The following is a 13,739-nucleotide window of genomic DNA, read 5'->3' as shown; positions in this document are numbered from 1 at the left end:
ATAAACTAAGGCTTGTGTGCTGAATGCTCCACAGAGCTACCTATGTCTAACACAAAAGTTCAATTCCTAATATTTATAACTCCTCCCAACACTGATAGGGATGTTTCCCAAACCCTGTAATTATTGTTGTTGTCTTTTGGACACAATCTCTACTCATGCTATAAAAAAATCTCTCTGCTGTGGTTGGTTCTCTTCCTCTTTTGAGAATACTTTGTTTGTCTTCCTTTCAATTCTTGGTGGATTTCAAGCACCTATTCCACAAGCTCTGATACCTGTGTACAGAAAATAACTCTCATCAGCCCATCATAGAGTAACTGACATTCTTTTTCAATGACAAGAAAAGCTTGTCTTTAAAAGAAGAGGAAAAGTCTAAAGTCATCAAAACAATGTAATATCCTGTGTGAAATGTTGCAGTCATGATGCCTTGTGGTTTAAGTCCCTTGATCATGTGCCCTGAGTTGGTGGTGGCTGTGGATGACGGAGACACTCAGACTCTGGCAGGTGCATCTTCAGCTGCCCTCACACTTTGGGCTCCTCGGGGAGGAGGGGCTGGAGCCCTGGCCCACCGTTAGCACAATGATCCTCAGGCTGCTTCTGGCTCTCAACTTCTTCCCCTCAATTCAAGTAACAGGTAAAGAATTTTGATTTCTTTCCTCCTCTCAGTTTTTCTTTTGAAGTTTTCGATTGGCTTGGCTCATCTTAAATTTCAGACAACTTATGAAATGTAGTTTTTCAACTATTTGAAATGTAGTTTTGCTCTAATATGGCAACCTGTTATTTAGGAACTCATTGATTCTCAGTCTACAGTATGATATTTTAAGAAACATTCTTTGGACTTAAGTAAGATTTATTTAGCTAGTAGTTGACAATGTTTCAGGGAGCTCTAAAAATTATGCTTTGAAAAAAATTAAGACAATTACTATAAGAGGGTTTGTTCTGAAAGCTCTGGATTTAGACCACTAGGGTTCATATCACAGATCCATTTCTTACTAGCTGAGCTTAGGCTAGTATGTAAACTGTATGAGTCTCAGTTTTCATGTCTATAAAATGGGGATACTAGTAACCTCATCTCAAGGTCACTGTGGGGATAAAATGAAAAAAATCTGTGTGAAATGCTTAGCACAGTCAGTGCTTGGCTTGCAAGATGAATGTTAGTCGTAGTTCCTATGTCTACTCAAATTGAATTCAGTGTGTCAGAATGAATTCTGGCGTCATTGCAGAAGGTGGCACAATCCAAAATCCAAATGCTAATGGAGAATTAGTTTCTTTTACAATTGGCTGAAATCTGTTACCTTAGATTAAAATCCTTTAAATTCCCAATGGTGATGATGAAGATGATACACTTAGTGCTATTATAATGGAACTCCTTTTCAGATGAAGAGATCAAGGGGTAGGGATGTTAATTTGTCCGAGTATATACAGATATGAGTTGTTGGTTCAGGGTCTGAACCACCTTAATCTGACTCTTCAGCTCTTGACGATTATACTATTCTGCCTGATGTGATGTGGTTTACGATTTCATAGCTCCAGATATATCCAGGGTTAAATTATCTTTGAAAATCACAATTCCAAACAGAAAGAGCTTGTTGCTTTGGTGGGCTGGGGACGGGTATTCGAATCGTTCTCAGAATTTGAAAAATGTCCCGCTTGGCTCAGGATTTGTACTGATTAGTGAGCACATCTAAATAGGATAATTATTTTTCCTTTAAGGTATGTTGACTAGCCAGTATCTTCAATGTTCTTTCTCATTTATTTTGGTGGTGTGGAGACTGCATTATTTGATGTTGTTCTTAACATCATGTGCATGAACTCCAAAGGGTATAATTTCCCAACCTGCACAAGTGAAATAGTTACATATACACCCATCTATTCCATTGCCTTTTGTGCCAGTGAGCACATTTACAAACTGTGTGTATTTATAAAACGTGCCGATACAATGAAAGACATAAGCTGGTGATGAGCTAGGTTATGCCCTAGTATCTGGTGCCAAGCATTTAAAACTACCAAATCTATTTTAAAAGAATTTAAAAAATTTCTTTTAGAAAAAGCTCTTTAAACTATTTTTAAGGGATCTTTAAAATTTATTTTTTAAAGATATTTAAAATTTCTCAATTTGTTACACAGTCAAGGATAGACAGAAAGGAAAGATAAGCCTCATTCTCACCGAAACTATTCAAGTATTTGTACACAAAATACTCTCCTGATGTGCTTTGTGGACAACCATCTGTCATCAACTCACTGAATCTCTTTTGAAGATATTTTTTTGTAAGATGCAAAGCTTTATATTTTTCCTTTAGAACATTTATTGAAAGAGGAGTAGCTAAAACTGTCATTAAGGATATACACATGTGGGACCTCTGTTTTCTACTTGGAGATATATCTGCATTTCAAATGCCAACTCACCCCCATAATGACTTTTAAGATTTGATACTGAGTGGCCGTCTAATGAAGTAGGGGTAGAAATACTTTGAAATGCTTCTTCCAGTAAGAAAACTTATGAGAAAAAATAACTACAACATAAAAAGATGCATGATCCATTCTAATCAATGATTCAAAACCTGCCATATGCTTTTTGCCTCTCTGTATTTGCCTTCCATAAAGAAATTATAGATAAAATAATTCTCTTGTCACACTGTAACTGTCCTCCCTAGGATTGAGAGAGATTACTGGTATGTCTGTGTTGAAGCGTGTGTGTGTGTGTGTGTGTGTGTGTGTGTGTGTGTGTGTGTAGAACTGTTCTTTTCCACTATTTAAAAAATTTGAACTCACTGGCTCACAGCATAGCTTAAAATGTTTATTCTATGAAGGTTAAACCTAACCTGATTCTTCATGATTTTAATGACACTGTAGAAAGATCTTTACAGCTAACTTAAAAAAATATATAATTTAGGAAGCATGAGGAAACCTTAACTTAGACAAATCCTTTAAGAAAGTTACATGTTTCCTACCAGATTTGGGCAACTGTGCAGTTGAGATCTACAAATTGAGAGGATTTTGTTGGACTTTCAAATAGAGTCCAACTTAGAATTGCAGTCCTTGAAAGGGAACCAAGTTGTGGTTGATGGTAGAAGGAATGTGCATATCGTAGATGGCATTGATCATAGATTTTTCAGCCAGTATTGGTTATTTTTCACCAAGGCTAATCATCCAGCATGAAGATAAAAATCAGGAAAACACCATTTATTTTTCTATCTGAGGATTTCTTTTCATCTTTCCCCAAACCTCCACAAATAAACTGTCCAAATGTCCAGTTTGAACACAGTGGATTTCCCCAATGCTTTTGCATTTCCCTTGGCACTTCTTTTTATGAGAGAGGCATAGAAGGCAGGAGGAAGATGATTTAAAAAAAAAAATCATCAGTGAAGCAAGGTAATTAAAGACTTCATTTTTAGTTCAGCAAATGACCCCTCTGAGGTCGTTGTCCACAACAAGAAGTAATTGACCTCTCACAGGAAAGTGTTGCTGTGAGGCTGGGCTTAGGAAAGATAAGATAGAGAGATGAGCATTGAAAATGCTATATAATCGGCAGATTGCTGTATCTCATGACATCCACTATACTGTAGCCCGTTTTTCTGACTGTTAAAGAATCTACTGGGTGTTTTGTCATCTCAAGTAAATTTGATGGACATTTCAAATGTACAGACATTGCTTAAGAATTTATTTTACTCTACTCCCACACATACGACAGGATTATTACTTTTTATTTTTTTAAAGACAACCATCCAGACAGGACTTTTATAGCAAGGACCATAAAATCAATATCAATATATCAATACCAAGGAATAGAATGAGTCATTTTCACAGACTGATTAGAAAGAGAAATTGATCTGTGATTGTAACTCTGAAGCTCTCACATTAAAACCCTTTTTATGGATGGGAGGTGGGGATCTTGCTCTCTCTTCTTTAGACTTAGACTGTCTTCCCTTTTAATGTCTTCATTTTATTTTCCTGAGTGGAGAAATGCCACACGATTACCATTCAGCTTTTACAACATGTGGTTATTTTCCTCCAAGTAGTTCCTGTATGCAGTGTGCTGACGTTTACAAAATGAAAATTTTTATGCCACCAATATCCTAGAAGACAATTCCATTGTGGTTTATCATCTCTAAAACAATAGCTCTTTATTAACTAGTACGGGCATTGATAAGGATACACGATTGCAAACTTTCTCATCTACAAATTGGAGGGCGGGCAATCTTTCAAAGCAGTTATTTTACAGCAGGTCACTTAAAAGGATAAAACCTTTCATTTTTCCCTTTCATCTTGGTTAAAGTTTTGCTTGCCTTTTTCTTCAAGAAATTTGTTACTTATGTAACTTCATAGAGGCTGGTACTTTTCTCCTTAGTAGATGGTTTAGCTGAACTCTTGGAAAAAATGACATCTGGGTGGTTTTGTGACTAACTGAAGGGGTCTCTGGTTTTTGAAGACGTGTTTAGGAATCTATGTCTCTTTTATGGTCATTTCTTGACTCTTTTGGTCTTAACATGGTGTTGTCATAAAAAAAAGAAAAAAAAAAGGTACCCAGAGCTTTCAGTCTGAGAATCGTTGCATAAGAATTGGTCCGTGAAGCCGGAGAGAAGGCAATCCAGGCCCCAGGGAGAAGTGATTGCAAAGTAGGGGTCAAACTTCTTGCTTGCCACTCTCATTTTGATGATTCTGAACATTAGAAGAGAGGAACACTGGATGGAGTCAAGGGCTCGTTGGTCACTTGTTAGAGGATGTGAAAAAGAGAGTTTAGACTTCTTTGGCCTAGTATTTCAATACTCACGTCATAGGCATCTTGATTTAGTCTGTGTGTCACCATACATGTTACGTGTGTTTATATTTTCATTGCTGGATGGAAACCTGCACTGTGGTGGAGAATTTCTTAACTATGAGCTGCAACTTTATCTGTGCATCGCCATTACCGTCATCTTGTTCATTTGTCATCATCTTCGTTATCTGTGGGACTTCAGCTGTCAAGGTAACTGGGTTAATGGTTCCTGATGGTGTCATAAATGTCACCCACTCATAATTCACTCTGACCTCTGATCTAATCAGGACCCCTTTTCTGCAGTATCTAAGTCAACTTTGTGGCTCATGATTCACCATGTAATGTATTGATTATAGCAGGAATTCCTGTTCACCCACTCATTCACACAAGAATCTGAATTATTGACATATCTTGCATTTTAACAGTGACATAGATTCCCTTGTTAGGAACTGAGGTGGGTGGGTCTTTTCTTTTCTTTTCTTTCTTTTTTTGTTGTTTTTATTTGCTGAGATGGTAGAGGTTGTAGTCTTCATTGTTTAATTAAGAACACTTGTCAGATGCTGAAGTGGCAGAATATCACTGTCGCTAGATCTGCAGCTTTCATGTGATGTGATGACTTTCTTTGATATTGAACACTACTAAAAAAGAGGGTACACAATTTAAGACCAGCTTTAGGAACATCGGGTCCAGGAGGGTTCCGTTTCTGATCCACAGACTCTGTCCCATAGAAACTGGGAGAGAATGGGCATGTATAAGAAGACTGTTTCCTTTCACGTTGGAGCTCCTGGGAGGACTAAAACCAGGCTGTTACTAGGTTTCTGTTCTGTAAAGTGCCTGCTTTTTCTTGTGCTTTAGCAAGACAGGTCTTCATTCATGTACTCATTCTATAGGTATTTATTAGTATCTTCTATGTGCTATTCTAGGTTCTGTGACTGATATAAAAATCCAGTTTGAGTTTCAATGAAGTACAAATGAGAATTGTGAAATCTTTCTAGAATTTTTTTCTTTCAATTTAGTATCATTGAGAATAATTTTCTGTTCACAGTAATGTATTTTATGCCAAACAGTTACAAACAGAATTCTCCGTGCAAGTGGTGGATTCAGCCACAGATACTTAGAGATGGGCAAGAACTTGGACATCTCTCCAGCTATAGAAAAGCAAGTTGTGTTGATGGTTCCTAGATGATGCTCATAGAAAGGTGACTTTGCAACGTGTCCTGGCATTTTTGGATGATCTTAGACTGGATCCATCTCACTTATCCAATCTACTTTCTTTCATTCCCTAATATAGGATCCTCAAACCCAATATTGCAGCTTTCTTCATAGTCGCACCTACCTGAACTCTGTGTTTATGCCCTTTCTGATGCTGCATCCCTCCTGGAACTCTCTCTCTCTCTTTCCATCCATCCAAATCCTACTCATCTTTCACTTTAGAATATAGTGCAAGATTCACCTCCTTTGAGGAAGTTCTCCTTGGGCATCCAGCCTGTGTTATGGACTTGTAAGAAGAGTCCCATTGGGAATGTAACTCAATCTAACAAATATTTAGTAAACCTCTGTTATTTTTTTAATCTCTGTTGGAGTCTGAAGGAATATAAAAAGAGGAAAAGCACTATAAAGACTTACTTAGCACACAAGAGCTGCTTGTGTAATTAACCAAGTTCTCTCTGACTTTATGATCCAGTTGAGAAGACTATACATGACAGGATATGGCAGCTGGAAACAGATAACTAACTCGGTGCAACTTCCTCATGCTGTTTGGTGCCTTAATGATTTTGCATATATTATTCTTGTAATCTGAAGTGTCCCTTACACCTCTCACCTGAAGAAGCCTTCTCTGAGACCCTAAATGGCAAAGTGAGGGACTTCTTTCCTTCTCAGGTTTCCCAAAATTGTTATTATGCATTTATACATCTTTTTATCTGTTTTTTTTCCCCTAGACTGTGAGCTCTTTGCAGGAAGAATCATGTCTTATTCATCCTGATAACTTAACAACACACTGAAGTTATAACTTATTTCAGCACAGTGCTGGAAGCATTATAGGTGTTCAACAAATACCTGAAGAAGGAAATGAATGAGTTACTACTAAAATGAAGAAGCATAACATAAATCTGCTAGTAAGATTAATGCAGAATATAAGCATTTATGGAGAGGTGGGAATTGAAGTGGATATTAAAAAATAGGATATGAATGGATGATGTTATTAATAATAATTGCTAGCTAACACTTATTTAGCACTTATAATGTGCCAGACACTGCTCTACCCGGTTTTCCCTATATTAGATCACTTATTCTTCCCTGAAATCCTTTGGAACAATTACTATGATTATCTTATCTATAAGATGGGGACACTGAAGCATGGAGCAAATAGAGTGACTTGCCTGTGCTCACACAGCTAATAAGTGAGTAAATCCAGACACTCTTGCTCCAGGCTTCATATTCTTACCAATCCCATGTTACTTCAGGAGGGAGAAGCAATACAAATAAAGAAATTAAACAAGGCATACTGTTCTGTGTTCTTGGAACAAAGGGCCAGTCTGAATGTGTGGAGGCTTGAAAAGTTAGGGTAGAATCAGGTCAAACCAAGGATTGAATACTGATAACCCAAGTTCAGACTTCATTTTCAAGGCCTTGTGAAGCAGCTGGAAAGTTTTTGGAAGCAGGATGGTCTAGAATGCCTAGAGATTAATGGTAAGGAGATCATGTTGTAACACTCTGCACTTTGCCAGGAGAAGGGGTAGACTAGAATTTGGGTAGCAAAGGTGGGAACAGAAAGAAACAACTATTCTGCGAAATGACTGAAAAGTAGAAATTCCAGGATTTAGTGCCTGAAAGAGAGAGAGGGATTAAGAATGATGCCAAGGTTTTTGGCTTAACAGGGGAATGGTGGTATCACCACCTGAGATGAAGGTGTTGCTGTGCAGCTGAGTTTGGGAGCCAAATTGTGTTTAGTTTTAGACACACTGAGTTTGAAGTAAGGGCCTGAGATGGCAGAAAAGTGTCCAGTACAAACCTGAAGCTATGGGAGTTGGGTAAGAAGAAAACATCTAGGAATCCTCATCTTTGGAGTAAAGCTGATGTCATGAGAATGGATGGCCACTAGAAAGGAGAGAGCGGGGCGCCTGGGTGGCTTGGTCGGTTAAGCGTCCGACTTCGGCTCAGGTCATGATCTCACCGTCCGTGAGTTCAAGCCCCGCATCGGGCTCTGTGCTGACAGCTCAGAGCCTGGAGCCTGCTTCCGATTCTGTGTCTCCTTCTCTCTCTGCCCCTCCCCTGTTCATGCTCTGTCTCTCTCTGTCCCAAAAATAAATAAACGTTAAAAAAAAAAATTAAAAATAAATAAAAAATAAATAAAAAAAAAAAAAAAAAGAAAGGAGAGAGTATAACTATAGAAAAGCAGAGTTGAATCTTACCTGGAAAACAGCTCTGGTTAGGAGTTGGCTAACAAAGATGACGAGCCAGTGAAGGAGACATAGAATGTGTTTGGAGAAATAAGAAAAGAATAAGGCTCGATAGAACACCACTAAAGCCAAAGGAGGAAAGAATTTCAAAAAGAGATAGTGCTTAATAGCATTAATTGTATAAGGGGAGAAGTGAATAGTGACTTGGGGAGGTATTGGTTTTGGCTCAAAGGAGGCCAGTTGGAATTTTGGAGCTTAGACAGAATGGTGGGGAAGCGAGGTAACACTTCAAAAGGTCAAGAAAAAGTGGAGGGGAACAAAATAGAGATAGTGGAAAGAGAGGAAATTGCTAGATTAGAGACAATTGGGAGCTTATATCACCTATAATGTCTACCATTTTTTCATATACGGTAGGTATGTAATAAATGTTTGCAAACTGAATGACTTCATTACGTTTGACCTGTGGAAGAAGCCAAATGCTGTTCTTGAGGGAGGGAGTGAATAAGTGAATGTGCAGTGTTGAAGGGGTGGAGGGGAAAGAAGACCATTGGGAAATAAAAGAGGAAGAGGGAGAAAAATAAAGGAGAATGGAAGCAGTTTTCTCCAGGAGATGGGGAGGGAGATTTGGGGCACAGAGGATGGGAGTATTAGAGAAAGGAGGATAAATGTCTAAGAGGAATGAGGAAGAAAAGAAGAGATTTATAGGGGCAGAGATATGTATGTTAGTATGGAGCTAGGGTAGATGGATGATTCCATGCTGGCATACCTGACATTAAAAACTTTTATTAAATATGTGTGTGTGTGTGTATATATATATATACATATATGTGTGTGTGTGTGTATATATATATATATATATATATACATAATTCTTTCAGAACAGACCTTGGTGTTAAACCTATATCAACAAGAGCTACTGGATAATACATACCTTGACTTTGAAGGCTTAGCCCATTTGTATTTTAAATTTGCTTGAACCTTCAAAAATGAACAATATGGCTAGACTTGGCCTCAGCTCATGCCTGAGATAAGAGGGTCACAAGGTTCAGAACAATCTTGCCCAACATCATGGGCAGGGCTCCAATTTCCAGTCAGGGAAGTTAATCTCAGAATCTCCATGTGTTTTTCAGAACAAGGATGTAGCTGCTTGCCCTTGGCTTTGTGGAGGACATGTCTGTTATTCTACAACCCCCCTCCCCCCTTATTTTCCCCAAACTTAAAAGCTAAAGTCACTGATTTCTCAAGGAAAGGGGATGTGATTAGAAGTTTTAGTCTGTTGAATTGTGACAAAACTTTTCTAGGCCCTCATTTCCTTGTCTGATATGTGAGGAGGTTGGATTTGAAGACATCTCAGGTCTATTTCTGGTTTAAAAATGCTTCTTACATGGAATAAGAAATGCTGGCTTTTATCTGCTCTCATGAGGCAACTCAGCCACCCGCCCCTTTGTGGATGCTCTAGAGAAAATACAAAGAGTTGCAGAGCAGACATCTCTGAAATTGCTTGGAGAGACTGCAAGCCAGGACATTAAGTACTAAGATGCTTAGAAATTATGGCAGGACTTGGTCTTTGCTCCCTCTCTTCCACCTTCCTGTGTAATGTTAAGGTTCAACTTAGTAATTATTTTCAAACTTCCAGGTCATGACATTTGCCTAGAAGATTGTGTATGTGCCAAGGTGGCCTCGAGGAGGCTCTTTGGAGATGTAAGATTGAATTATCATCATACTGTTTATGTAGAAAGCTGTGAAGTACTGGTTACCTACCATTTGGACTATAGGTAACTACTGTAGTAGTAGTAGGTAATTACTACTAGGGTAATAAAACTGGATATTTGGGAGTGGTCTGGCAGCGTGTGTATAAGTTAAGGTGCTCTTCCTGGTTGGCCTCTTAGATTTTTCCTTGTAGCATTTGGAGCTGAGAGGACAATTGAGGACTTCTGAATTGTAGGGCTGGGTCACATCACACTCATTTCCGTCACTTTGTGCTTAGGGAGCTTCAGTCCTGGAGTGCTCACACTCTGCACTCCTGGGCAGCGTCCGAATGGGGATGGATGATAGGGATGGCTACGACAGTGCAGGCAATGGCTTTCGGCAGCCTTAACATTAGCCGTTATCTTCATACAGAGGACATCCTGATGTATGTGTTTATCTCCGACTTTCTTGAGCTCTGGTCCGGCACATCTGATTCCTGGACCTTTCCTTCAGGATGCCTTACCCACCTCTCAAACCCAGTGTATCTAAAACTGAACCCTACGGCTTTTTTTTTCCAAACAAATTTCCGCTCTTCACTTACCAAATTTTGTTAACAATGCCTCCACTGCCACCCTCCCCCTCCCCACAAACTCTGTGTCGTTTCTGATTCTTGTTCACCGTCAGTGAGCACGACCAAGCACCAACTCCACGTCCGTCCGTCCTTTCCATCCCAGCCCCCTCCTCAGCTCTGGCCCTACGAGCTCACATCAGAGCTACTGCAACAGCCTCCTGATTGGTCTCTGCCTCCCCTCCACCCTCCTTCAGCTAGTGCACCCCACACGGCAGCACTTACCACACCGTTCTCAACTCAGCTGTCTTCAATACCTCCCGTTGCCTTTCTAATAAAATCCAGGTGTCTTTTCTTGGCATTGAAACCTCTCTATGATTGCTATCAGCCATCTTTACCTATTTCCCCTTTATGTAAAAGGAATGCGCTGCTGGTCACCAATGAACCTTTATGCTAAAAGTCATTCCCTTGATCTTAGTCTGTCTAAATTTGCCCCAGACTTCATGGCCCGGCTAAAGGTCAGTCTGTCTGCACAGAAGCCTCCAGAATCATCTCATCTGGAAATAAGGCCTTTTTCACGCGACTGTCCATGACAGGGCTCCTGCACCGTACGCGGCTTTGGAGTATAGCTAATTGTGCATTTGCCTTAGGATTTCACTTAGAAGAAGGAGGCTGAGTCTTTTACACCTCCCAGGAACCTAGGACATTTTGTTCTATTACTTATTTGCTGAATAAATGCATGACTTTGTCATGGCAGAAGTCAGAATACCAAAGAACAATTTTCTGACACATTGAAATTTCTTTTCAGAAAGTACTCATTGATCGTTTTGATAATTTTTCTCTCTTCAGAATTAATGACTAGGTGCTCAGATGGGACTTTTTGCTACTGAACTATTTGACCTCTGAGTTACTTTCCGACAATTGCATGGAGCACAATAGTTTTTTAAAAGGACAAGAACAAATGTCCTCTATGCTAGAGTGTCCAGCCTGTGTATAAAAAGATGAGGGTGAAACATGAAGCTTAGATTGGTGCTGGTTAACAGCAGCTTGTTGAGTAAATTTATTAATTAGGTTTCTATTTCTATTTTTATTGCTACCTGTAATCATTGTACTTGTTTGAACTAAGGAATCTGGATTTTGTATACAAATCATCCTTTTGATACGAGTAAATATGCTTGACAGAACTGATGGCTGTACACACACAGTCTTGGGCAGGGCTGGTCCCGTGGCCGGTTTCTCTGAAAAAAGTCATTGCGTCTGTCATGGTGGCCTCCTCTTCACGATTCTCTTTCCTTCTGGTTCTGGTAGGCTTACCCTGCCCATGCCCTTTTAGACCTAAGGGTGGTCATAATTGCTGCCGTGAGCCAGTTTCTAGCATTTGCCTTGTGGTTCCACACTTTTGACAACAGTCCTTTTATAAATAAGCCTTCCTCCTATTGCCCAATTTTGATCGTGCCATTTGTTTTCCGCAGGGATCCTGAATGAGACACTCTCTCTCTTTCTCTCTCTCTCTCTCTCTCTCTCTCTCTATATATATATATATATATATACACACACACATACATACATATGGCTGGCTTTGAAAATACAACATGCTTTTTCAAAGCTCTTTTTTTGGAGGAGCTTTCCTTAGATCTTTATTCCTTGGGAAAATGGGGAAACTTTCAAGACAACAGTCATTAGAAAACTAGATGGAACAACCACAATGTGATTTTGAAAATGTAATGTGTATTTTTGTTTTCATTTTAACATGAATTTCAGAGAGTCTGGAGCCATTCAAGGTATGCTAGGTCATTCCTAGCTTTGTTTATAGCTCAAAGAAGATGGCAAAATTCTGACAAGTGTTTTGTAGTCCTCTTTCTCACATTTGTATGAGGCAAAGCCACCAGACAGAGGAAAGAGCCACTTTCCTCCCAGAAAGCACAGTTTGTCTTACAGTTCCCTGAGCAAACACTGGATTGGCCTGTGAGCAAGCCTGCCCTTAATGGAGCCTAAAATGGAGCAAGTGGTCAGATGGCCACGTGTTAAAGAGTATCCTAGGCCTGAAGAGGAAATATACTCAGAGGAAAGTTACAGTAACTTCACCAGCTCTGTGGTCGGGAGGGAGGTGCCATACCCCAAGGAAATCAGCGTCACCTTCATACTGCGTTCGCAAACACCACAGAGCAAGATAGTTGAAAATAGAAAGCTTTCATTTTCTTGGGTTCCTGCCTGACACGTTAAATTCTGTTCAGTCAGAATTTTAAAAAAGGAAACGACGTGATTAGGATCTTACGATCTGATTTTTAAGCTGCAAAAAAAAAAAAAAAAACAAAAAACAAAAAAAAAAAACCTCTGATTGTGATGTGCAGAGATGGAATCCAATAAAGTTCTTGAGAGGTTCTGAAAGAAAATCACATTGCCAATTAAAGATGTATTATATTTCTACCTACTGCTTCCTTAACGTCTCAATGCAAATACCAGTCTTGAGTGCTGTCTACTCTATTCTCTAGTTCACTAGCCCTAGGTGCTATTCTGTTTCTCTGTGGTGCTATGATAAGGAAAAGGAAAGATGGCATATCATAAATTAAACATGATACATATATGTAATTCACAGGTGTCCTGAAGAATTTTCCCAGTGAGGTTTGAATGAAAAGTGACTATGTTTCAACTAATGTTCATGTTCAAAGTGTTTTGTGCAAGTGCATTACAGGTAAAGAAAGTTTGAAAACACACTTTTTCTACGGGTGCCTGGGTGACTCAGTCAGTTAAGTGCCTGGCTTCAGCTCAGGTCATGATCTCACAGTCTGTGAGTTTGAGCTTCCATTAGGGCTCTGTGTTGACAGGTAAGTCTGGAGCCTGCTTTGGATTCTGTGTTTCCCTTTCTTTTTGCCCCTTCTCCACTCATGCTTTGTCTCTGTCTCTGAAAAAAGAATAAACCTTAAAAAAAAACCCAAAAAACCAAACACACTTTTTCTAAATATGACCATGAATCACCAGAAATCACGTGAATCTGCTGAATGCACAAAGTTAGCTTTCTATTCATTCATGATTTAAAGCATTATTTCTAGAAACATAAATAAATAATCTTAGCTATTCCACTATTTGTGTGACCTTGTTTAAAAAGTCACTTACTTTTTTCATTTTCAGTTATCTCTTCTATAAAATAAAGGGTTGGCTTGGATTATTTCCAACATTCCTTCCAGCTGAGCACTTTTTGCATGATGGTACTCCAGCAAAATGGTGGAGAAAATTGAATTTAATTTGGTTTTATCTTGATCTCACTCCATTTATTCCCCTACTCAATTGTGTTTTCCTCCCTAATTCTCACTTCTAGTACCATCCAACT

The 13,739-nt window shown here is 39.1% G+C and overlaps 1 protein-coding gene across 2 annotated transcripts in view; it reads left to right on the top strand.

The window, feature by feature from the left end:
- The first annotated feature begins 419 nt into the window (after positions 1-419).
- Positions 420-13,739, top strand: part of CD28 (CD28 molecule) — a 30,943-nt gene continuing 17,623 nt past the window's right edge. Inside the window, exon 1 of one of the 2 annotated variants that reach the window (XM_060623089.2) lies at positions 420-501. In XM_060623089.2, the coding sequence (XP_060479072.1) occupies positions 420-501 (82 nt within the window). Of the gene's footprint in view, positions 632-13,739 lie in introns of both variants that reach the window. The other variant, XM_060623088.2, reaches the window with a different exon arrangement.

This window comes from Panthera onca, chromosome C1 (assembly GCF_046562875.1).
Source record: "Panthera onca isolate mPanOnc1 chromosome C1, mPanOnc1 haplotype 2, whole genome shotgun sequence".
In the NCBI taxonomy this organism is placed as follows: Eukaryota; Metazoa; Chordata; class Mammalia; order Carnivora; family Felidae; genus Panthera; species Panthera onca.
Note: the sequence above shows the minus strand (reverse complement) of the source record. Positions and strands in the feature narration are given on the sequence as shown.